Consider the following 24804-nt stretch of genomic DNA (forward strand, 5'->3'; position numbering starts at 1 on the left):
CACTAAAAACGCAAAGGCTCATGGGTAGACGCTTGTTTGTAAACAATGACACGCTATGGCCACCTATGGCATGCGTAGGTGAAGAAGTGACTTAAACACGGTTTCAGTTCAACTATTGTTGTGATTTCTTTATATATTATATTTTGGACCACAGATAAATAAAGATCATATATATATATATATATATATATGTAAACGAATAGATTTTGATATCGACATTCTTAGTTAAGTTTGATACCAAATTTTACTACATTAATTATTGTATATTTGTAAATGATTGCGATAAACAATGAAGCCGTATCGATAATACATTCTGACACATATTTATACACCCGCGTTCTTGTCTCTAAGTTTTTCATACGCATAAGCAAGCTTTAAGACTTGGTCATCTTCGAATCTTCTTCCAACGATCATCATACCAACTGGCAGTCCATTTGAAAATCCAGCGTTGACTGTGAGAGCCGGGTGACCAGTCATGTTAAATGGCATCATGTTATCCATCATGGTCATACTCATCGCAAAATAGTCTGCAAAATATTGTCAAAAATAGTTTTAGTTTTCAAGCAGACAAAATGGCACGTACAGTCAGGCTAGACTGTGGCTTGCGTAAAAAAATAATATAAGTGGATGGATGTGGATGTTGATTATGTCATACTTATTTGTCTGTTTTGGGGAAAATAGAACAACTCTTGTAGATTTTGATAAATCTCCTTTCGAAAGTCGTACTTCCGGGAAATCACCAAAGACTGGCTGACCCGACTTGGTTTACGGTATATATATAATATCAGAGGTACATTACTTGGGGTTTGCAACTACGGTGACATGATGTCAAGATCCCGTTTCAATCTCGCTCTCGCATAAGCGTTCCAACTCAGAAAAAATCCAATGCGCATGCCCGAGGTAACAAGGATACTGGGATGTCCAGGTCGATCAAAATAGCTGCTCGCGATATGACGGATTACGATAACTATATTTTCTGTATATTTTCGATGTATTACATTATTTCACTATGAATGTGGTAATACATGTTTTATTGTTTTATTACAAACCGCCTTTGTCATGTCAGAAGGTCGTAGCACCAGTCTCGCTATCTACAAGATGAGACTTGAATGGGATCTTGACATTATGTCACCATACAGTACTATGCGCGTTGCAAACCCCAAGTAATGTACCTCTGATAATATATATTTATGGTTATTGCGTATCCATGACCAGCTGCCTTCCGACATTAGAAACAGCGGCCATTATCAACATAATCTCAGAGGTAAGACGTACAAGGAATAAAGGTTTCGCAATTTTGAAGTGATCAGGTCTCGGAAGTTAAATATTCAAACTTTTTTCGAGTACCATTTTACCGTGGAACACAAGCATTATAATATATGCGCTTGTATGTTTGTTGTTATTATCTCGCGTTAAAACTACGCAACACATACATCGTCATTGCATTTTACGTACCTTTCATGCTAACGTCTTTAGGAGGGAGTTTATATGCCTTGAATGGGGCGGTTGGCATTATTATAAAATCATAGTCATTAAACGCATTGTCGTACGCTTTGGTGAGAACTCTTCGGATGTTCTGAGTTTTGGTATAGAACCTACTACCATATTCTTCGTTCAAATATTCGCCGGCAAGTAATACTACCTGTCAAAGTAAGAACAGAGCGTGCATATTTAAAACGAAAACGCAAGTAGTTTTTATTTTAATAATTATTAATATACTTGACAGTTCGATGTTATAACACAGCAAAAAACCGAATTAAACAATTAAACGCAGGCGATCAACAACTGGAGACAATGTTTCGCATATTCATTTGTATAATTAGCATAAATCATCTAATGAGTTTCAAATAACAATATATAAACAATATATAAACATACCACCGTAAACAACCTATAAAATTGCAGTAATTGCATCTCGAGTGTTGAGAATAAAAACCACAACACACAGGACGCAATAGCTAAGTGAAATTGAAGACACAATCAATATTCACTTGTACTGTAAGTTAAACACAGTTATTACCATGTGATAAATGCGTGTAATCCATGGAATACTACAACCACAACAAGTTGACACCTACCTTGAGGATATGAGACATGTCGTTTATTCTTGTATTAAGTCCCTTGTGTATAGCATCTGCTAAACTGGTTGGATAAAAACCATTGTATTGACTACCAACACCTGCATAAAACAGTTATAATTAGTTTAATTGCATGTCGGTAACGCAAATTGAAACCTGTATGAGGCTGAGAAAAATATGCAATAAAATGTGAAAGAACAGTGCTGTGAGATACACGAATGAGCGTTATTGTCAAATGCCAAAATTACTGCAACTTACCATTTCCTTTCAATATCATATCGTACGCTCCTTGAAAGTTAAATCCTTTGAACAGATCGGGAGCTGAAACATTTGGCAAATAAAAAAACAGTAATATAGATATATTCTTAAGATATAAATCCAGTTAGAAAATACACCATTACAGTAAACACTATGTAATGATAATAGGACAGATGGGAGAATACATTATTGTGTATGGCCGTAACTAGCAAGTAACCGCCTTTTGTATCCCGTGTTAAATATATTCGGGAAATACGTCTTATTCTGACAATTTTTTTATTTTCTCAAGCTTGGTGTTCAGAAAGTTTAAATAAACATACATATAAATATACATCAGACGTAACTGGCCACCGGAAATTGATTACGATGAAGACATGTGTGACCGCAGTATTCGGAACAGTCGCGATGATGGTACCCCAGACCATTCGTCCCGGTGTTATCGCTATCGCCACACGAGACTCCAGCTTGTCTCCTATACAATTTTCCTTCCGCCCACTTAATTTTAATATTCATATGACCTTTGCACTGACATCGATAGCCAATCGCATTCGACCGCGGACGTCACTCTAAATAAACAACTGAATAAATTAATATACCATATTTGGAAGATAGCGGGTAAATTTAACGTTGTTGGTGTGTTCCTTCGGGTTCCGAAGTCGCACGAAACGAGTTCATGTTCCGTTATCTTTCGCAAGTAAAACAGGTCGATATGTATTAAACATGGCATTTGTTTTCTTGTTTTAACCCCCTTATTACGCAAGCTTCCGTCGAAGTGGTGTTTTTTTCGACGATTTGTGGCATGTTGCAAAACGAACGAAACATTGCGGCATTCTTAGCGGTGGATAAGGGATCGACTATGTCGTCACATTTATGTCTCGTTTGAAAGAGAATAAACAACCGCTCAAAAAAATATGTTGCTAATATTTAAGTGCGGTGCCTTGAAATCGCCTGCCCGACGTCCAAATTTCAAAAGGATGTTCGATTTGCAATGACGACCGTTCATATGTACTAGGCGACGTTACTAATTACTACTAGGGTCGGTGTTTGCATTAAGAATTATGTAACAAAAGATCAGCAAAGCGGTGCTTTTGTCGGCGATTTTGTCAAAGGGAATATTGATAAAATGTTGCAAAACAGAATCGCGAGTTGGGTGAAAAATTGCGCCGGCGGCATTCTCAGCGATGGCGACACCCGAGAAACACCGTGTCACAGTGCATTCGTGCATCAGTACACCGAAGAAATACATACATATTGTTGCGGACGACTATTGTAGACTGTGTTCGTGTAGTCTTCGAGTTTGTGGACAGTTAAAGTCGTGTGTGAATTTATTCAAGCCAGGAAAAGCAGGAGGGATAACTTATGGAAATCGTCTTTCCAATTTGATCCAGTGCGACGTTGTGAAAGGAGCGACTCTGTCGTCTCATCTATGTCTAGTTTGTAAGAGAAAGATTGATAGCGCAGAAAAATCCGCCAATAATGTAAAACAGTGGCGTGAAATTGTCAGTCATTCTAATATCTCCCAACCTGTGAACGAAAGGGTTAACCGTGCTGCCTTGAAATCGCCTGCCCGACCACTCCGATCCGATGAACTAATCAAAACTAAAATGGCGCGTGTCACGTGACTTTGTTTACTAAAGATAGCGTGGGCGTTTGATTGACACTCAACTCATTAGTATTCCACCAATCACAGCTACATCTACTTTCTGGATGTGCGCAGTCAAATTGTATAGGAGACAAGCTGGAGTCTCGTGTGGCGATAGCGATAACACCGGGACGAATGGTCTGGGGTACGATGATGGAAAAAATGGAACACTATTTAAGGGAGGAAAACTTTTCGCCATTCTTTCGTTGTTAACGAGATGAGTATGTTGTGTATGTTATACAATATACATACAATAGGATATATTATTCTTACTGAAATTTGAACTGTCTATTATCAGTGCAGCACAATCAAAAACCGGCCGAGAATGCTTATTTTATTGAAAAATGTAAATTTTTCTGACTTTATCCATCAATATGGAGAATGTCTCGACACATATGTTGACTAAACAGAATTCTTTTCAATAAGTTTTGATAATTGACCAGGGCTAAAAGAGGATGGGTGTATTAAATATTATTGTCCTGTCTGTACGTGTCTGGTATCAAGTTCTCTTATATTAAAGGTCAATGACGTGACAACGTGACGCCCCCATGGCGCTAAAAATAAGTCAGTGTGATTGGTTAGAATTTTATGACTTGCCAAATAAGTAATGCTAGACATTCCTGTTGATACTAGACGTTGCGAGTCTGAGAGTGTGAATGTGGCCTAGGTATGCACACTACACTGAAATATTACCTCTTATTGTAAATAAGAACATAAATACGAAAGTATTGTTGCATGGGAAGGTTAAAGGGCGGTAGTCGTCACGCCACGCATGCGCGAGATATGGGTCTCATATCAACAAAGATGGCGATTCTGACTATTGCGGTATTTGTTGGTGTTTTGAAGGTATCGATGGAGTCGCCGGCAGTTATTAGTACTAGTGACGCCTAGGGCAAAACTCATTATCATTAAGTTGACATTTTTATAATGTCTTTGCATTAGGTGGGCATCGTCTTGCAATTTTTATATTGTCTTTGCATTAGGTTGGTGTTGTCTTAAAATTTGTATATTGTCTTTGCATTAGGTTGGTATTGTCTTGACGTTTTTATATTATCTTTACATTAGGTTGGTATTGGCTTAAAATGTGTATATTGTCTTTGGTTTAGGTTGGTATTGTCTTAAATTTTATATATTGTCTTTGCATTAGGTTGGTATTGTCTTGACGTTTTTATATTATCTTTACATTAGGTTGGTATTGGCTTAAAATGTGTATATTGTCTTTGGTTTAGGTTTGTATTGTCTTAAAATTTGTATATTATCTTTGCATTAGGTTTGTATTGTCTTAAAATTTTTATATTATCTTTGCATTGGGTTGGTATTGTCTTAAAATGTGTATATTGTCTTCGAATTAGGTTGGTATTGTCTTAAATTTTACATATTGTCTTTGCATTAGGTTGGTATTGTCTTGACGTTTTTATATTGTCTTTGCATTAGGTTGGTATTGTCTTAAAATTTATATATTGTCTTTGCATTAGGTTGGTATTGTCTTAAATTTTTATATTATCTTTGCATTAGGTTCGTATTGTCTTAAAATTTGAGTATTTTCTTTGCATTGGGTTGGTATTGTTTTAAATTTTTATATTGTCTTTGCATCATGTTGGTATTGTCTTAATATTGTATATTGTCTTTGCATAAGGTTGGTATTGTCTTAAATTTGTATAATGTCTTTGCATCAGGTTGGTATTGTCTTAAATTTGTATGCTGTCTTTGCATTAGGTTTGTATTGTCTTAAAATTTGTATATTATCTTTGCATTAGGTTGGTATTGTCTTAAAATGTGTATATTGTCTTTGCATTAGGTTGGTATTGTCTTAAAATTTGTATATTGTTTTTGCATTAGGTTGGCATTGTCGTAAACATTTGTATATTGTCTTACAATTTGTATATTATTTTTGCATTAGGTTGGTATTGTCTTAAAATGTGTATATTGTCTTTGCATTAGGTTGGTATTGTCTTAAAATTTGTATATTGTTTTTGCATTAGGTTGGCATTGTCGTAAACATTTGTATATTGTCTTACAATTTGTATATTATCTTTGCATTAGGTTGGTATTGTCTTAAAATTTGTATATTGTCTTTGCATTGGGTTGGTATTGTCTTAAAATGTGTATATTGTCTTCGAATTAGGTTGGTATTGTCTTAAATTTTATATATTGTCTTTGCATTAGGTTGGTATTGTCTTGACGTTTTTATATTATCTTTACATTAGGTTGGTATTGGCTTAAAATGTGTATATTGTCTTTGGTTTAGGTTTGTATTGTCTTAAAATTTGTATATTGTCTTCGAATTAGGTTGGTATTGTCTTAAATTTGTATATTGTCTTTGCATTAGGTTGGTATTGTCTTAAATTTTATATATTGTCTTTGCATTAGGTTGGTATTGTCTTGACGTTTTTATATTATCTTTACATTAGGTTGGTATTGGCTTAAAATGTGTATATTGTCTTTGGTTTAGGTTTGTATTGTCTTAAAATTTGTATATTATCTTTGCATTAGGTTTGTATTGTCTTAAAATTTTTATATTATCTTTGCATTGGGTTGGTATTGTCTTAAAATGTGTATATTGTCTTCGAATTAGGTTGGTATTGTCTTAAATTTTACATATTGTCTTTGCATTAGGTTGGTATTGTCTTGACGTTTTTATATTATCTTTACATTAGGTTGGTATTGGCTTAAAATGTGTATATTGTCTTTGGTTTAGGTTTGTATTGTCTTAAAATTTGTATATTGTCTTCGAATTAGGTTGGTATTGTCTTAAATTTTTATATTGTCTTTGCATTAGGTTGGTATTGTCTTAAAATTTATATATTGTCTTTGCATTAGGTTGGTATTGTCTTACATTTTTATATTATCTTTGCATTAGGTTCGTATTGTCTTAAAATTTGAGTATTTTCTTTGCATTGGGTTGGTATTGTTTTAAATTTTTATATTGTCTTTGCATCATGTTGGTATTGTCTTAATATTGTATATTGTCTTTGCATAAGGTAGGTATTGTCTTAAATTTGTATAATGTCTTTGCATCAGGTTGGTATTGTCTTAAATTTGTATGCTGTCTTTGCATTAGGTTTGTATTGTCTTAAAATTTGTATATTATCTTTGCATTAGGTTGGTATTGTCTTAAAATGTGTATATTGTCTTTGTATTAGGTTGGTATTGTCTTAAAATTTGTATATTGTTTTTGCATTAGGTTGGCATTGTCGTAAACATTTGTATATTGTCTTACAATTTGTATATTATCTTTGCATTAGGTTGGTATTGTCTTAAAATTTTTATATTATCTTTGCATTAGGTTGGTATTGTCTTGAAATGTGTATATTGTCTTTGCATTAGGTTGGTATTGTCTTAAAATGTGCATATTGTCTTTGCATTAGGTTGGTATTGTCTTAAAATTTGTATATTGTCTTTGCATTAGGTTGGTATTGTCTTAAAATGTGTATATTGTCTTCGAATTAGGTTGGTATTGTCTTAAATTTTATATATTGTCTTTGCATTAGGTTGGTATTGTCTTGACGTTTTTATATTATCTTTACATTAGGTTGGTATTGTCTTAAAATGTGTATATTGTCTTTGCATTAGGTTGGTATTGTCTTAAAATTTGTATATTGTTTTTGCATTAGGTTGGCATTGTCGTAAACATTTGTATATTGTCTTACAATTTGTATATTATCTTTGCATTAGGTTGGTATTGTCTTAAAATTTGTATATTATCTTTGCATTAGGTTGGTATTGTCTTAAAATGTGTATATTGTCTTTGCATTAGGTTGGTATTGTCTTAAAATTTGTATATTGTTTTTGCATTAGGTTGGCATTGTCGTAAACATTTGTATATTGTCTTACAATTTGTATATTATTTTTGCATTAGGTTGGTATTGTCTTAAAATGTGTATATTGTCTTTGCATTAGGTTGGTATTGTCTTAAAATTTGTATATTGTTTTTGCATTAGGTTGGCATTGTCGTAAACATTTGTATATTGTCTTACAATTTGTATATTATCTTTGCATTAGGTTGGTATTGTCTTAAAATTTGTATATTGTCTTTGCATTGGGTTGGTATTGTCTTAAAATGTGTATATTGTCTTCGAATTAGGTTGGTATTGTCTTAAATTTTATATATTGTCTTTGCATTAGGTTGGTATTGTCTTGACGTTTTTATATTATCTTTACATTAGGTTGGTATTGGCTTAAAATGTGTATATTGTCTTTGGTTTAGGTTTGTATTGTCTTAAAATTTGTATATTGTCTTCGAATTAGGTTGGTATTGTCTTAAATTTGTATATTGTCTTTGCATTAGGTTGGTATTGTCTTAAATTTTATATATTGTCTTTGCATTAGGTTGGTATTGTCTTGACGTTTTTATATTATCTTTACATTAGGTTGGTATTGGCTTAAAATGTGTATATTGTCTTTGGTTTAGGTTTGTATTGTCTTAAAATTTGTATATTATCTTTGCATTAGGTTTGTATTGTCTTAAAATTTTTATATTATCTTTGCATTGGGTTGGTATTGTCTTAAAATGTGTATATTGTCTTCGAATTAGGTTGGTATTGTCTTAAATTTTACATATTGTCTTTGCATTAGGTTGGTATTGTCTTGACGTTTTTATATTATCTTTACATTAGGTTGGTATTGGCTTAAAATGTGTATATTGTCTTTGGTTTAGGTTTGTATTGTCTTAAAATTTGTATATTGTCTTCGAATTAGGTTGGTATTGTCTTAAATTTTTATATTGTCTTTGCATTAGGTTGGTATTGTCTTAAAATTTATATATTGTCTTTGCATTAGGTTGGTATTGTCTTACATTTTTATATTATCTTTGCATTAGGTTCGTATTGTCTTAAAATTTGAGTATTTTCTTTGCATTGGGTTGGTATTGTTTTAAATTTTTATATTGTCTTTGCATCATGTTGGTATTGTCTTAATATTGTATATTGTCTTTGCATAAGGTAGGTATTGTCTTAAATTTGTATAATGTCTTTGCATCAGGTTGGTATTGTCTTAAATTTGTATGCTGTCTTTGCATTAGGTTTGTATTGTCTTAAAATTTGTATATTATCTTTGCATTAGGTTGGTATTGTCTTAAAATGTGTATATTGTCTTTGTATTAGGTTGGTATTGTCTTAAAATTTGTATATTGTTTTTGCATTAGGTTGGCATTGTCGTAAACATTTGTATATTGTCTTACAATTTGTATATTATCTTTGCATTAGGTTGGTATTGTCTTAAAATTTTTATATTATCTTTGCATTAGGTTGGTATTGTCTTGAAATGTGTATATTGTCTTTGCATTAGGTTGGTATTGTCTTAAAATGTGCATATTGTCTTTGCATTAGGTTGGTATTGTCTTAAAATTTGTATATTGTCTTTGCATTAGGTTGGTATTGTCTTAAAATGTGTATATTGTCTTCGAATTAGGTTGGTATTGTCTTAAATTTTATATATTGTCTTTGCATTAGGTTGGTATTGTCTTGACGTTTTTATATTATCTTTACATTAGGTTGGTATTGTCTTAAAATGTGTATATTGTCTTTGCATTAGGTTGGTATTGTCTTAAAATTTGTATATTGTTTTTGCATTAGGTTGGCATTGTCGTAAACATTTGTATATTGTCTTACAATTTGTATATTATCTTTGCATTAGGTTGGTATTGTCTTAAAATTTTTATATTATCTTTGCATTAGGTTGGTATTGTCTTAAAATGTGTATATTGTCTTTGCATTAGGTTGGTATTGTCTTAAAATGTGCATATTGTCTTTGCATTAGGTTGGTATTGTCTTAAAATTTGTATATTGTCTTTGCATTAGGTTGGTATTGTCTTAAAATTTGTATATTGTCTTTGCATTAGGTTGGTATTGTCTTGACATTTTTATATTGTCTTTGCATTAGGTTGGTATTGTCTTAAAATGTGTATATTGTCTTTGCATTAGGTTGGTATTGTCTTAAAATGTGTATATTGTCTTTGCATTAGGTTGGTATTGTCTTAAAATTTGTATATTGTCTTTGCATTAGGTTGGTATTGTCTTAAAATTTGTATATTGTCTTTGCATTAGGTTGGTATTGTCTTAAAATTTGTATATTGTCTTTACATCAGGTTGGTATTGGCTTAAAATTTGTATATTGTCTTTGCATTAGGTTGGTATTGTCTTAAAATGTGTATATTGTCTTTGCATTAGGTTAGTATTGTCTTAAAATTTGTATATTGTCTTTGCATTAGGTTGGTATTGTCTTAAAATTTGTATATTGTCTTTGCATTAGGTTGGTATTGTCTTAAAATGTGTATATTGTCTTTGCATTAGGTTGGTATTGTCTTAAAATTTGTGTATTGTATTTGCATTAGGTTGGTATTGTCTTAAAATTTGTATATTGTCTTTGCATTAGGTTGGTATTGTCTTAAAATGTGTATATTGTCTTTGCATTAGGTTGGTATTGTCTTAAAATTTGTATATTGTCTTTGCATTAGGTTGGTATTGTCTTAAAATTTGTATATTGTCTTTACATCAGGTTGGTATTGGCTTAAAATTTGTATATTGTCTTTGCATTAGGTTGGTATTGCCTTGAAATTTTTATATTGTCTTTGCATTAGGTTTGTATTATCCTAAACATTTGTATATTGTCTTTGCATTAGGTTGGTATTGTCTTGACATTTTTATATTGTCTTTGCATTAGGTTGGTATTGTCGTAAACATTTGCATATTGTCTTACAATTTGTATATTATCTTTACATTAGGTTGGTATTGTCTTACAATTTTTATATTGTCTTTGCATTAGGTTGGTATTGCCTTGATATTTTTATATTGTCTTTGCATTGGGTTGGTATTGTCTTACAATTTGTATATTGTCTTTGCATTAGGTTGGTATTGCCTTGACATTTTTATATTGTCATTGCATTAGAGAGGTATTGTCTTAAAATTTGTATATTGTCTTTGCATTAGGTTAGTATTGTCTTAAAATTTGTATATTGTCTTTGCATTAGGTTAGTATTGTCTTACAATTTGTATATTGTCTTTGCATTAGGTTGGTATTGTCTTGACATTTTTATATTGTCTTTGGATTAGGTTGGTATTGCCTTGACATTTGTATATTGTCTTTGTATTGTATTGTCTTAAAATTTGTATATTGTCTTTGCATTAGGTTAGTATTGTCTTACAATTTGTATATTGTCTTTGCATTGGGTTGGTATTGTCTTAAATTTGTATATTGTTTTTGCATTAGGTTGGCATTGTCGTAAACATTTGTATATTGTCTTACAATTTGTATATTATCTTTGCATTAGGTTGGTATTGTCTTAAAATTTTTATATTATCTTTGCATTAGGTTGGTATTGTCTTAAAATGTGTATATTGTCTTTGCATTAGGTTGGTATTGTCTTAAAATGTGTATATTGTCTTTGCATTAGGTTGGTATTGTCTTAAAATTTGTATATTGTCTTTGCATTAGGTTGGTATTGTCTTAAAATTTGTATATTGTCTTTGCATTAGGTTGGTATTGTCTTGACATTTTTATATTGTCTTTGCATTAGGTTGGTATTGTCTTAAAATGTGTATATTGTCTTTGCATTAGATTGGTATTGTCTTAAAATGTGTATATTGTCTTTGCATTAGGTTGGTATTGTCTTAAAATTTGTATATTGTCTTTGCATTAGGTTGGTATTGTCTTAAAATTTGTATATTGTCTTTGCATTAGGTTGGTATTGTCTTAAAATTTGTATATTGTCTTTACATCAGGTTGGTATTGGCTTAAAATTTGTATATTGTCTTTGCATTAGGTTGGTATTGTCTTAAAATGTGTATATTGTCTTTGCATTAGGTTAGTATTGTCTTAAAATTTGTATATTGTCTTCGCATTAGGTTGGTATTGTCTTAAAATTTGTATATTGTATTTGCATTAGGTTGGTATTGTCTTAAAATGTGTATATTGTCTTTGCATTAGGTTGGTATTGTCTTAAAATTTGTGTATTGTATTTGCATTAGGTTGGTATTGTCTTAAAATTTGTATATTGTCTTTGCATTAGGTTGGTATTGTCTTAAAATGTGTATATTGTTTTTGCATTAGGTTGGTATTGTCTTAAAATTTGTATATTGTCTTTGCATTAGGTTGGTATTGTCTTAAAATTTGTATATTGTCTTTACATCAGGTTGGTATTGGCTTAAAATTTGTATATTGTCTTTGCATTAGGTTGGTATTGCCTTGACATTTTTATATTGTCTTTGCATTAGGTTTGTATTGTCGTAAACATTTGTGTATTGTCTTTGCATTAGGTTGGTATTGTCTTGACATTTTTATATTGTCTTTGCATTAGGTTGGTATTGTCGTAAACATTTGTATATTGTCTTACAATTTGTATATTATCTTTACATTAGGTTGGTATTGTCTTACAATTTGTATATTATCTTTGCATTAGGTTGGTATTGTCTTAAAATTTTTATATTATCTTTGCATTAGGTTGGTATTGTCTTGAAATGTGTATATTGTCTTTGCATTAGGTTGGTATTGTCTTAAAATGTGCATATTGTCTTTGCATTAGGTTGGTATTGTCTTAAAATTTGTATATTGTCTTTGCATTAGGTTGGTATTATCTTAAAATGTGTATATTGTCTTCGAATTAGGTTGGTATTGTCTTAAATTTTATATATTGTCTTTGCATTAGGTTGGTATTGTCTTGACGTTTTTATATTATCTTTACATTAGGTTGGTATTGTCTTAAAATGTGTATATTGTCTTTGCATTAGGTTGGTATTGTCTTAAAATTTGTATATTGTTTTTGCATTAGGTTGGCATTGTCGTAAACATTTGTATATTGTCTTACAATTTGTATATTATCTTTGCATTAGGTTGGTATTGTCTTAAAATTTTTATATTATCTTTGCATTAGGTTGGTATTGTCTTAAAATGTGTATATTGTCTTTGCATTAGGTTGGTATTGTCTTAAAATGTGCATATTGTCTTTGCATTAGGTTGGTATTGTCTTAAAATTTGTATATTGTCTTTGCATTAGGTTGGTATTGTCTTAAAATTTGTATATTGTCTTTGCATTAGGTTGGTATTGTCTTGACATTTTTATATTGTCTTTGCATTAGGTTGGTATTGTCTTAAAATGTGTATATTGTCTTTGCATTAGGTTGGTATTGTCTTAAAATGTGTATATTGTCTTTGCATTAGGTTGGTATTGTCTTAAAATTTGTATATTGTCTTTGCATTAGGTTGGTATTGTCTTAAAATTTGTATATTGTCTTTGCATTAGGTTGGTATTGTCTTAAAATTTGTATATTGTCTTTACATCAGGTTGGTATTGGCTTAAAATTTGTATATTGTCTTTGCATTAGGTTGGTATTGTCTTAAAATGTGTATATTGTCTTTGCATTAGGTTAGTATTGTCTTAAAATTTGTATATTGTCTTTGCATTAGGTTGGTATTGTCTTAAAATTTGTATATTGTCTTTGCATTAGGTTGGTATTGTCTTAAAATGTGTATATTGTCTTTGCATTAGGTTGGTATTGTCTTAAAATTTGTGTATTGTATTTGCATTAGGTTGGTATTGTCTTAAAATTTGTATATTGTCTTTGCATTAGGTTGGTATTGTCTTAAAATGTGTATATTGTCTTTGCATTAGGTTGGTATTGTCTTAAAATTTGTATATTGTCTTTGCATTAGGTTGGTATTGTCTTAAAATTTGTATATTGTCTTTACATCAGGTTGGTATTGGCTTAAAATTTGTATATTGTCTTTGCATTAGGTTGGTATTGCCTTGAAATTTTTATATTGTCTTTGCATTAGGTTTGTATTATCCTAAACATTTGTATATTGTCTTTGCATTAGGTTGGTATTGTCTTGACATTTTTATATTGTCTTTGCATTAGGTTGGTATTGTCGTAAACATTTGCATATTGTCTTACAATTTGTATATTATCTTTACATTAGGTTGGTATTGTCTTACAATTTTTATATTGTCTTTGCATTAGGTTGGTATTGCCTTGATATTTTTATATTGTCTTTGCATTGGGTTGGTATTGTCTTACAATTTGTATATTGTCTTTGCATTAGGTTGGTATTGCCTTGACATTTTTATATTGTCATTGCATTAGAGAGGTATTGTCTTAAAATTTGTATATTGTCTTTGCATTAGGTTAGTATTGTCTTAAAATTTGTATATTGTCTTTGCATTAGGTTAGTATTGTCTTACAATTTGTATATTGTCTTTGCATTAGGTTGGTATTGTCTTGACATTTTTATATTGTCTTTGGATTAGGTTGGTATTGCCTTGACATTTGTATATTGTCTTTGTATTGTATTGTCTTAAAATTTGTATATTGTCTTTGCATTAGGTTAGTATTGTCTTACAATTTGTATATTGTCTTTGCATTGGGTTGGTATTGTCTTAAATTTGTATATTGTTTTTGCATTAGGTTGGCATTGTCGTAAACATTTGTATATTGTCTTACAATTTGTATATTATCTTTGCATTAGGTTGGTATTGTCTTAAAATTTTTATATTATCTTTGCATTAGGTTGGTATTGTCTTAAAATGTGTATATTGTCTTTGCATTAGGTTGGTATTGTCTTAAAATGTGTATATTGTCTTTGCATTAGGTTGGTATTGTCTTAAAATTTGTATATTGTCTTTGCATTAGGTTGGTATTGTCTTAAAATTTGTATATTGTCTTTGCATTAGGTTGGTATTGTCTTGACATTTTTATATTGTCTTTGCATTAGGTTGGTATTGTCTTAAAATGTGTATATTGTCTTTGCATTAGGTTGGTATTGTCTTAAAATGTGTATATTGTCTTTGCATTATGTTGGTATTGTCTTAAAATTTGTATATTGTCTTTGCATTAGGTTGGTATTGTCTTAAAATTTGTATATTGTCTTTGCATTAGGTTGGTATTGTCTTAAAATTTGTATATTGTCTTTACATCAGGTTGGTATTGGCTTAAAATTTGTATATTGTCTTTGCATTAGGTTGGTATTGTCTTAAAATGTGTATATTGTCTTTGCATTAGGTTAGTATTGTCTTAAAATTTGTATATTGTCTTCGCATTAGGTTGGTATTGTCTTAAAATTTGTATATTGTATTTGCATTAGGTTGGTATTGTCTTAAAATGTGTATATTGTCTTTGCATTAGGTTGGTATTGTCTTAAAATTTGTGTATTGTATTTGCATTAGGTTGGTATTGTCTTAAAATTTGTATATTGTCTTTGCATTAGGTTGGTATTGTCTTAAAATGTGTATATTGTCTTTGCATTAGGTTGGTATTGTCTTAAAATTTGTATATTGTCTTTGCATTAGGTTGGTATTGTCTTAAAATTTGTATATTGTCTTTACATCAGGTTGGTATTGGCTTAAAATTTGTATATTGTCTTTGCATTAGGTTGGTATTGCCTTGACATTTTTATATTGTCTTTGCATTAGGTTTGTATTGTCGTAAACATTTGTGTATTGTCTTTGCATTAGGTTGGTATTGTCTTGACATTTTTATATTGTCTTTGCATTAGGTTGGTATTGTCGTAAACATTTGTATATTGTCTTACAATTTGTATATTATCTTTACATTAGGTTGGTATTGTCTTACAATTTTTATATTGTCTTTGCATTAGGTTGGTATTGCCTTGATATTTTTATATTGTCTTTGCATTGGGTTGGTATTGTCTTACAATTTGTATATTGTCTTTGCATTAGGTTGGTATTGCCTTGACATTTTTATATTGTCTTTGCATTAGAGAGGTATTGTCTTAAAATTTGTATATTGTCTTTGCATTAGGTTAGTATTGTCTTAAAATTTGTATATTGTCTTTGCATTAGGTTAGTATTGTCTTACAATTTGTATATTGTCTTTGCATTAGGTTGGTATTGTCTTGACATTTTTATATTGTCTTTGGATTAGGTTGGTATTGCCTTGACATTTGTATATTGTCTTTGTATTGTATTGTCTTAAAATTTGTATATTGTCTTTGCATTAGGTTAGTATTGTCTTACAATTTGTATATTGTCTTTGCATTGGGTTGGTATTGTCTTAAATTTGTATATTGTTTTTGCATTAGGTTGGCATTGTCGTAAACATTTGTATATTGTCTTACAATTTGTATATTATCTTTGCATTAGGTTGGTATTGTCTTAAAATTTTTAGATTATCTTTGCATTAGGTTGGTATTGTCTTAAAATGTGTATATTGTCTTTGCATTAGGTTGGTATTGTCTTAAAATGTGTATATTGTCTTTGCATTAGGTTGGTATTGTCTTAAAATTTGTATATTGTCTTTGCATTAGGTTGGTATTGTCTTAAAATTTGTATATTGTCTTTGCATTAGGTTGGTATTGTCTTGACATTTTTATATTGTCTTTGCATTAGGTTTGTATTGTCTTAAAATGTGTATATTGTCTTTGCATTAGGTTGGTATTGTCTTAAAATGTGTATATTGTCTTTGCATTAGGTTGGTATTGTCTTAAAATTTGTATATTGTCTTTGCATTAGGTTAGTATTGTCTTAAAATTTGTATATTGTCTTTGCATTAGGTTGGTATTGTCTTAAAATTTGTATATTGTCTTTGCATTAGGTTGGTATTTTCTTAAAATGTGTATATTGTCTTTGCATTAGGTTGGTATTGTCTTAAAATTTGTGTATTGTATTTGCATTAGGTTGGTATTGTCTTAAAATTTGTATATTGTCTTTGCATTAGGTTGGTATTGTCTTAAAATGTGTATATTGTCTTTGCATTAGGTTGGTATTGTCTTAAAATTTGTATATTGTCTTTGCATTAGGTTGGTATTGTCTTAAAATTTGTATATTGTCTTTACATCAGGTTGGTATTGGCTTAAAATTTGTATATTGTCTTTGCATTAGGTTGGTATTGCCTTGACATTTTTATATTGTCTTTGCATTAGGTTTGTATTGTCGTAAACATTTGTATATTGTCTTTGCATTAGGTTGGTATTGTCTTGACATTTTTATATTGTCTTTGCATTAGGTTGGTATTGTCGTAAACATTTGTATATTGTCTTACAATTTGTATATTATCTTTACATTAGGTTGGTATTGTCTTACAATTTTTATATTGTCTTTGCATTAGGTTGGTATTGCCTTGATATTTTTATATTGTCTTTGCATTGGGTTGGTATTGTCTTACAATTTGTATATTGTCTTTGCATTATGTTGGTATTGCCTTGACATTTTTATATTGTCTTTGCATTAGAGAGGTATTGTCTTAAAATTTGTATATTGTCTTTGCATTAGGTTAGTATTGTCTTAAAATTTGTATATTGTCTTTGCATTAGGTTAGTATTGTCTTACAATTTGTATATTGTCTTTGCATTAGGTTGGTATTGTCTTGACATTTTTATATTGTCTTTGGATTAGGTTGGTATTGCCTTGACATTTGTATATTGTCTTTGTATTGTATTGTATTGTCTTAAAATTTGTATATTGTCTTTGCATTAGGTTAGTATTGTCTTACAATTTGTATATTGTCTTTGCATTGGGTTGGTATTGTCTTAAAATTTGTATATTGTCTTTGCATTAGGTTGGTATTGTCGTAAACATTTGTATATTGTCTTACAATTTGTATATTATCTTTACATTAGGTTGGTATTGTCTTACAATTTTTATATTGTCTTTGCATTAGGTTGGTATTGCCTTGATATTTTTATATTGTCTTTGCATTGGGTTGGTATTGTCTTACAATTTGTATATTGTCTTTGCATTATGTTGGTATTGCCTTGACATTTTTATATTGTCTTTGCATTAGAGAGGTATTGTCTTAAAATTTGTATATTGTCTTTGCATTAGGTTAGTATTGTCTTAAAATTTGTATATTGTCTTTGCATTAGGTTAGTATTGTCTTACAATTTGTATATTGTCTTTGCATTAGGTTGGTATTGTCTTGACATTTTTATATTGTCTTTGGATTAGGTTGGTATTGCCTTGACATTTGTATATTGTCTTTGTATTGTATTGTATTGTCTTAAAATTTGTATATTGTCTTTGCATTAGGTTAGTATTGTCTTACAATTTGTATATTGTCTTTGCATTGGGTTGGTATTGTCTTAAATTTTTATATTGTCTTTGCATTAGGTTCGTATTGTCTTAAAATTTGTGTATTTTCTTTGCATTAGGTTGGTATTGTCTTAAATTTGTATAATGTCTTTACATCTGGTTGGTATTGTCTTAAATTTGTATGCTGTCTTTGCATTAGGTTTGTATTGTCTTAATATTTGTATATTATTTTTGCATTAGGTTGGTATTGTCTTAAAATTTGTATATTGTCTTTGCATTAGGTTTGTATTGTCTTAAAATTTGTATATTGTCTTTGCATTAGGTTGGTATTATCTTGACATTTGTATATTGTCTTTGCATTAGGTTTGTATTGTCTTAAAATTGTATATTGTCTTTGCATTAGGTTGGTATTGTCTAAAAATTTGTATATTGTCTTTGCATTAGGTTTGTATTGTCGTAAACATTTGTATATTGTCTTTGCATTAGGTTGGTATTGTCGTAAACATTTGTATATTGTCTTACAATTTGTATATTATCTTTACATTAGGTTGGTATTGTCTTAAAATTTGTATATTGTCTTTGCATTAGGTTGGTATTGTCTTAAAATTTGTATATTGTCTTTGCATTAGGTTTGTATTGTTGTAAACATTTTTATATTGTCTTTGCATTAGGTTGGTATTGCCTTGACATTTTTATATTGTCTTTGCATTAGGTTGGTATTATCTTGACATTTTTATATTGTCTTTGCATTGGGTTGGTATTGTCTTAAAATTTGTATATTGTCTTTGCATTAGGTTGGCATTGTCTTGACATTTTTATATTGTCTTTGCATTAGGTTTGTATTGTCTTAAAATTTGTATATTGTCTTTGCATTAGGTTGGTATTATCTTGACATTAGTATATTGTCTTTGCATTAGGTTCGTATTGTCTTAAAATTTATATATTTTCTTTACATTAGGTTGGTATTGTCTTGACATTTGTATATTGTCTTTGCATTAGGTTGGTATTGTCTTAAAATTTGTATATTGTCTTTGCATTAGGTTGGTATTATCTTAAAATTTGTATATTGTCTTTGCATTAGGTTGGTATTATCTTGACATTTGTATATTGTCTTTGCATTAGGTTCGTATTGTCTTAAAATTTATATATTGTCTTTGCATTAGGTTGGTATTGTCTAAAAATTTGTATATAGTCTTTGCATTAGGTTTGTATTGTCGTAAACATTTGTATATTGTCTTTGCATTAGGTTGGTATTGTCGTAAACATTTGTATATTGTCTTACAATTTGTATATTATCTTTACATTAGGTTGGTATTGTCTTAAAATTTATATATTGTCTTTGCATTGGGTTGGTATTGTCTTAAAATTTGTATATTGTCTTTGCATTAGGTTGGTATTGTCTTGACATTTGTATATTGTCTTTGCATTAGGTTGGTATTGTCTTAAAATTTGTATATTGTCTTTGCATTAGGTTGGTATTATCTTAAAATTTGTATATTGTCTTTGCATTAGGTTGGTATTATCTTGACATTTGTATATTGTCTTTGCATTAGGTTGGTATTATCTTAAAATTTGTATATTGTCTTTGCATTAGGTTCGTATTGTCTTAAAATTTGTATGCTGTCTTTGCATTAGGTTGGTATTATCTTAAAATTTGTATATTGTCTTTGCATTAGGTTGGTATTATCTTGACATTTGTATATTGTCTTTGCATTAGGTTTGTATTGTCTTAAAATTTGTATATTGTCTTTGCATTGAGTTGGTATTGTCTTAAAATGTGTATATTATCTTTGCATTGGGTTGGTATTGTCTTAAATTTTTATATTGTCTTTGCATTAGGTTCGTATTGTCTTAAAATTTGTGTATTTCTTTGCATTGGGTTGGTATTGTCTTAAATTTTTATATTGTCTTTGCATCATGTTGGTATTGTCTTAATATTGTATATTGTCTTTGCATTAGGTTGGTATTGTCTTAAATTTTTTATATTGTCTTTGCATTGGGTTGGTATTGTCTTAAAATTTATATATTGTCTTTGCATTAGATTGGTATTGTCTTAATATTGTATATTGTCTTTGCGTTAGGTTGGTATTGTCTTAAAGTGTTATATTGTCTTTGCATTGGGTTGGTATTGTCTTAAAATTTGTATATCGTCTTTGCATTAGGTTCGTATTGTCTTAAAATTTATATATTTTCTTTGCATTAGGTTGGTATTGTCTTAAATTTGTATAATGTCTTTGCATCAGGTTTGTATTGTCTTAAAATTTGTATATTGTCTTTGCATTAGGTTGGTATTGTCTTAAAATTTGTATATTGTCTTTGCATTAGGTTGGTATTGTCTTAAAATTTGTATATTGTCTTTGCATTAGGTTTGTATTGTCGTAAACATTTGTATATTGTCTTTGCATTAGGTTTGTATTGTCGTAAACATTTGTATATTGTCTTTGCATTAGGTTGGTATTGTCGTAAACATTTGTATATTGTCTTAAAATTTGTATATTGTCTTTGCATTAGGTTGGTATTGTCTTAAAATGTGTATATTGTCTTTGCATTAGGTTGGTATTGTCTTAAATTTGTATATTGTCTTTGCATTAGGTTTGTATTGTTGTAAACATTTTTATATTGTCTTTGCATTAGGTTGGTATTGCCTTGACATTTTTATATTGTCTTTGCATTGGGTTGGTATTGTCTTGACATTTTTATATTGTCTTTGCATTAGGTTGGTATTGTCTTAACATTTGTATATTGTCTTTGCATTAGGTTGGTATTGTCTTAAATTTGTATATTGTCTTTGCATTAGGTTTGTATTGTTGTAAACATTTTTATATTGTCTTTGCATTAGGTTGGTATTGCCTTGACATTTTTATATTGTCTTTGCATTGGGTTGGTATTGTCTTGACATTTTTATATTGTCTTTGCATTAGGTTGGTATTGTCTTAACATTTGTATATTGTCTTTGCATTAGGTTGGTATTGCCTTAAAGTTTGTATACTGTCTTTGCATTAGGTTGGTATTATCTTGACATTTTTATATTGTCTTTGCATTAGGTTGGTATTGTCTTAAAATTTGTATATTGTCTTTGCATTAGGTTGGCATTGTCTTGACATTTTTATATTGTCTTTGCATTAGGTTTGTATTGTCTTAAAATTTGTATATTGTCTTTGCATTGGGTTGGTATTATCTTGACATTTTTATATTGTCTTTGCATTAGGTTGGTATTGTCTTAAAATTTGTATATTGTCTTTGCATTAGGTTGACATTGTCTTGACATTTTTATATTGTCTTTGCATTAGGTTGGTATTGTTGTAAACATTTTTATATTGTCTTTGCATTAGGTTGGTATTGTCTTAAAATTTGTATATTGTTTTTGCATTAGGTTGACATTGTCTTGACATTTTTATATTGTCTTTGCATTAGGTTGGTATTGTTGTAAACATTTTTATATTGTCTTTGCATTAGGTTGGTATTGCCTTGACATTTTTATATTGTCTTTGCATTGGGTTGGTATTGTCTTGACATTTTTATATTGTCTTTGCATTAGGTTGGTATTGTCTTAACATTTGTATATTGTCTTTGCATTAGGTTCGTATTGTCTTAAAATTTATATATTTTCTTTGCATTAGGTTGGTATTGTCTTAAATTTGTATAATGTCTTTGCATCAGGTTTGTATTGTCTTAAAATTTGTATATTGTCTTTGCATTAGGTTGGTATTGTCTTAAAATTTGTATATTGTCTTTGCATTAGGTTGGTATTGTCTTAAAATTTGTATATTGTCTTTGCATTAGGTTTGTATTGTCGTAAACATTTGTATATTGTCTTTGCATTAGGTTTGTATTGTCGTAAACATTTGTATATTGTCTTTGCATTAGGTTGGTATTGTCGTAAACATTTGTATATTGTCTTAAAATTTGTATATTGTCTTTGCATTAGGTTGGTATTGTCTTAAAATTTGTATATTGTCTTTGCATTAGGTTGGTATTGTCTTAAATTTGTATATTGTCTTTGCATTAGGTTTGTATTGTTGTAAACATTTTTATATTGTCTTTGCATTAGGTTGGTATTGCCTTGACATTTTTATATTGTCTTTGCATTGGGTTGGTATTGTCTTGACATTTTTATATTGTCTTTGCATTAGGTTGGTATTGTCTTAACATTTGTATATTGTCTTTGCATTAGGTTGGTATTGTCTTAAATTTGTATATTGTCTTTGCATTAGGTTTGTATTGTTGTAAACATTTTTATATTGTCTTTGCATTAGGTTGGTATTGCCTTGACATTTTTATATTGTCTTTGCATTGGGTTGGTATTGTCTTGACATTTTTATATTGTCTTTGCATTAGGTTGGTATTGTCTTAACATTTGTATATTGTCTTTGCATTAGGTTGGTATTGCCTTAAAGTTTGTATACTGTCTTTGCATTAGGTTGGTATTATCTTGACATTTTTATATTGTCTTTGCATTAGGTTGGTATTGTCTTAAAATTTGTATATTGTCTTTGCATTGGGTTGGTATTGTCTTAAAATGTGTATATTGTCTTCGAATTAGGTTTGTATTGTCGTAAACATTTGTATATTGTCTTTGCATTAGGTTGGTATTGTCGTAAACATTTGTATATTGTCTTAAAATTTGTATATTGTCTTTGCATTAGGTTTGTATTGTTGTAAACATTTTTATATTGTCTTTGCATTAGGTTGGTATTGCCTTGACATTTTTATATTGTCTTTGCATTGGGTTGGTATTGTCTTGACATTTTTATATTGTCTTTGCATTAGGTTGGTATTGTCTTAACATTTGTATATTGTCTTTGCATTAGGTTGGTATTGCCTTAAAGTTTGTATACTGTCTTTGCATTAGGTTGGTATTATCTTGACATTTTTATATTGTCTTTGCATTAGGTTGGTATTGTCTTAAAATTTGTATATTGTCTTTGCATTAGGTTTGTATTGTCGTAAACATTTGTATATTGTCTTTGCATTAGGTTTGTATTGTCGTAAACATTTGTATATTGTCTTTGCATTAGGTTGGTATTGTCGTAAACATTTGTATATTGTCTTAAAATTTGTATATTGTCTTTGCATTAGGTTGGTATTGTCTTAAAATTTGTATATTGTCTTTGCATTAGGTTGGTATTGTCTTAAATTTGTATATTGTCTTTGCATTAGGTTTGTATTGTTGTAAACATTTTTATATTGTCTTTGCATTAGGTTGGTATTGCCTTGACATTTTTATATTGTCTTTGCATTGGGTTGGTATTGTCTTGACATTTTTATATTGTCTTTGCATTAGGTTGGTATTGTCTTAACATTTGTATATTGTCTTTGCATTAGGTTGGTATTGTCTTAAATTTGTATATTGTCTTTGCATTAGGTTTGTATTGTTGTAAACATTTTTATATTGTCTTTGCATTAGGTTGGTATTGCCTTGACATTTTTATATTGTCTTTGCATTGGGTTGGTATTGTCTTGACATTTTTATATTGTCTTTGCATTAGGTTGGTATTGTCTTAACATTTGTATATTGTCTTTGCATTAGGTTGGTATTGCCTTAAAGTTTGTATACTGTCTTTGCATTAGGTTGGTATTATCTTGACATTTTTATATTGTCTTTGCATTAGGTTGGTATTGTCTTAAAATTTGTATATTGTCTTTGCATTGGGTTGGTATTGTCTTAAAATGTGTATATTGTCTTCGAATTAGGTTGGTATTGTCTTAAATTTTATATATTGTCTTTGCATTAGGTTGGTATTGTCTTGACGTTTTTATATTATCTTTACATTAGGTTGGTATTGGCTTAAAATGTGTATATTGTCTTTGGTTTAGGTTTGTATTGTCTTAAAATTTGTATATTGTCTTCGAATTAGGTTGGTATTGTCTTAAATTTGTATATTGTCTTTGCATTAGGTTGGTATTGTCTTAAATTTTATATATTGTCTTTGCATTAGGTTGGTATTGTCTTGACGTTTTTATATTATCTTTACATTAGGTTGGTATTGGCTTAAAATGTGTATATTGTCTTTGGTTTAGGTTTGTATTGTCTTAAAATTTGTATATTATCTTTGCATTAGGTTTGTATTGTCTTAAAATTTTTATATTATCTTTGCATTGGGTTGGTATTGTCTTAAAATGTGTATATTGTCTTCGAATTAGGTTGGTATTGTCTTAAATTTTACATATTGTCTTTGCATTAGTTGGTATTGTCTTGACGTTTTTATATTATCTTTACATTAGGTTGGTATTGGCTTAAAATGTGTATATTGTCTTTGGTTTAGATTTGTATTGTCTTAAAATTTGTATATTGTCTTCGAATTAGGTTGGTATTGTCTTAAATTTTTATATTGTCTTTGCATTAGGTTGGTATTGTCTTAAAATTTATATATTGTCTTTGCATTAGGTTGGTATTGTCTTACATTTTTATATTATCTTTGCATTAGGTTCGTATTGTCTTAAAATTTGAGTATTTTCTTTGCATTGGGTTGGTATTGTTTTAAATTTTTATATTGTCTTTGCATCATGTTGGTATTGTCTTAATATTGTATATTGTCTTTGCATAAGGTTGGTATTGTCTTAAATTTGTATAATGTCTTTGCATCAGGTTGGTATTGTCTTAAATTTGTATGCTGTCTTTGCATTAGGTTTGTATTGTCTTAAAATTTGTATATTATCTTTGCATTAGGTTGGTATTGTCTTAAAATGTGTATATTGTCTTTGTATTAGGTTGGTATTGTCTTAAAATTTGTATATTGTTTTTGCATTAGGTTGGCATTGTCGTAAACATTTGTATATTGTCTTACAATTTGTATATTATCTTTGCATTAGGTTGGTATTGTCTTAAAATTTGTATATTGTCTTTG

General features: G+C 29.6%; 1 protein-coding gene across 2 annotated transcripts in view; it reads right to left on the reverse strand.

Annotated features, from left to right (window-relative positions):
- Positions 1–218: 218 nt before the first annotated feature.
- The window catches only part of LOC102801964 (uncharacterized), a 76660-nt gene continuing 52074 nt past the window's right edge, over positions 219–24804 (reverse strand). For both annotated transcript variants that reach the window (XM_085506196.1, XM_085506195.1), the window contains 4 exons: positions 2337–2399; positions 2075–2179; positions 1456–1638; positions 219–527 (listed from right to left, as the gene is read on the reverse strand). In XM_085506196.1, coding sequence (XP_085362322.1) covers positions 325–527; positions 1456–1638; positions 2075–2179; positions 2337–2399 — 554 coding nt within the window. In that variant the 3' untranslated portion in view covers positions 219–324. The remainder of the gene's footprint in view (positions 528–1455; positions 1639–2074; positions 2180–2336; positions 2400–24804) is intronic.

This window comes from Saccoglossus kowalevskii, chromosome 12 (assembly GCF_978046115.1).
Source record: "Saccoglossus kowalevskii chromosome 12, keSacKowa6.1, whole genome shotgun sequence".
Lineage (NCBI taxonomy): Eukaryota > Metazoa > Hemichordata > Enteropneusta > Harrimaniidae > Saccoglossus > Saccoglossus kowalevskii.